Source organism: Orycteropus afer, unplaced genomic scaffold (genome assembly GCF_000298275.1).
Source record: "Orycteropus afer afer isolate SDZICR_OR568_19922 unplaced genomic scaffold, OryAfe1.0 scaffold00822, whole genome shotgun sequence".
Lineage (NCBI taxonomy): Eukaryota > Metazoa > Chordata > Mammalia > Tubulidentata > Orycteropodidae > Orycteropus > Orycteropus afer.
Window position 1 is genome coordinate 675,772 of NW_006922409.1, and position 2,189 is coordinate 677,960.

General features: G+C 46.0%; 1 protein-coding gene across 1 annotated transcript in view; it reads right to left on the minus strand.

The window, feature by feature from the left end:
• Positions 1-1,083: 1,083 nt before the first annotated feature.
• The window catches only part of LOC103211926 (EBP cholestenol delta-isomerase), a 2,159-nt gene continuing 1,053 nt past the window's right edge, over positions 1,084-2,189 (minus strand). Inside the window, 3 exon segments of the mRNA XM_007957904.2 lie at positions 1,084-1,307; positions 1,883-2,013; positions 2,142-2,178. Of these exon segments, the coding sequence (XP_007956095.2) occupies positions 1,084-1,307; positions 1,883-2,013; positions 2,142-2,178 (392 nt within the window).

The following is a 2,189-nucleotide window of genomic DNA, read 5'->3' on the forward strand; positions in this document are numbered from 1 at the left end:
ATAGTATTCCATTGTGTGAATGTACCAAAGTTTGGTTATCCATTCCTCAGTTGTTGGACATCTAGGTTGTTTCCAAGTTTTGGCTATTGTAAATATGGATGAATGTTTTGTGGACTGAGTAATGGGATCTGTGGGCTAAATAATAGAAGGGGTCTGTGGGTAAATGATGGGGGTTTTGAGAGGTAATGGGAATAAGTAAGATTAATGATTGGGTCTGTGGAGGTGATGGTCTATGGGGTGAGTAATGGTATCTGTGAAGTAAGCTAGGGTCTGCAGGGTGAGTTATGAGGAGTATTAGGGTTAGTGATTAGGGATCTATAGGGTTAGTGGGAGGGGTCTATGCAGTGAATGATGGGTGGTCTGTGAGGTGACTAATGGTATCTGTAGTGTGAGTGATAGGGATCTGTGGGGTGAATGATGGGTATCAATGGATATCTGTGGGGGTAACTTGGGATCTATAATGTGAGTGATGGAAGGGCCCTGAGGTGAATATTTGGAAGTGAGGGGGTGAGTAATCAGGGGTCTGTTGTGTCGACGGCAGGTGTCTATGGGATGAATGATGGGAGTCTGAGGGGTGAGTGATGGGATTTGTGGATGTGTGATGGGGGTTCTGTGGAGTGATGTGAGTCTATGGGGTCAGTGATAGGGGTTTGAATGGTGAGTGAAAGGGTTTTGTGGGGTCATAGATGAGAGGTCTATAGGATGACAGTGGGCTGAACGAATGGTGGACTGTGAAATAAGTCACGGAGGGGTTGTGGGGTCAGTCATGGGGCATTGCTGGGGTTAATAATTAAAGATCTCTCAGTGTTAATGTCAAGATATTTTATTTTCTGATTTTAAAAATTGCCACCATCATGGACCTCCTAGGTCTTCTTGTGCCTTTGTCCCAACAGTTCCTGCCAGTAGCTCCACATAGACCCTTTCTCTCTCCTCTCTCTGGCCCTTTTGGTGCCCACCCATTAGCCTGAATTTGACAAATTAATTAGCTTTGTCCCTTCAACTTGTGGGAGCAGGATTTGACTCTTCCAGCAGGTGACAAATAGTTCTTCATCAGGCAGTGTTCAAAGCCCAGCCCACCACTCATTAGTTCTGCTTGGTCTTGACTTTTGAGGTCTTGGCATCCAGCATGCTCTGGGCATAACTGAGATTCTTCACAGAATCAAGCACAAGGACTCCAGGCAGCACCAGCCACAGGGCATTCATGAAGACAAAGTAAAACCAGAAGTAGAGTGGGTGACCCAGCTCCCCATGCTGGAACCCGTCACGGTGCTCTGTCAGGAAATAGAGTACATCCCCATAGATTTGGCCTGTGGGAAGTAAGAGGGGAAGGAGAATCTCTGTGAGGAAGAGGATGCTATTCCAAGCTATCCCAAGTCATTACTCAAGGTCTCAGAGTTCAGGATTCCTGAATTCAGAGAACTAAGAATTCTGACACCATAGGACTGAAACGTTCAGAAATTAGAGAAGTGAGAATTCTGGGAATTAGAGAGCTGAAGATTTCTGAATGCAATAAAGCTCCTATCTCCAGAATTTAAGAAAGTTCAGAATTTCAGAATTAAAGACAGCCCTGAAACACAGAACTAAAGAAAGATAATTTAAGAACATAAGATGACTGCATCTAACCTGAAAGGACCCCAGAATCCTGATCCTGGAGGAGCCAGAGGCCTCCTGCCACCATGGACTACCTCATGTAAACTTCATAAGAGACTTTGTGATGCAGGAGAGGGAATGAACCCTCCTTACTTTATAGAGCAGGCTCAGAAAGGATCATGGCTGTTCTAGAACTTAAGAGGGTTTGTGATTCAGACTGACTCACTCTTGTATGGGCACAATTAAAGAGATCCCGCCCATAGTGATACCCCCATCAATGTCTTTTCCTCACCCACAGAGACCACAAGCTGTAGGGCAAAGCGGAAGGGTTGCCGGCGGAGAAAGGCAATCACAACCCATAGGCTGAGTGGCCCCCACATCCAAGCTGTGATAGTCTCCATGCATATTATGAAGTTCTCACTCCTGTAGGAAAAAGGATTGGGGATGCCTGGCATTAGTGCACTCTGCCCACAGGGTACCCCATTAGTGCCCCCTGACTCACCACCACCCCAAACCAATACTGGTCTCCCTTGACAAAGGCAAATACTTACAGAATGTATCGGCTGTCCCCTTTGGCATACTCTTTCCCTGAAGAAAAT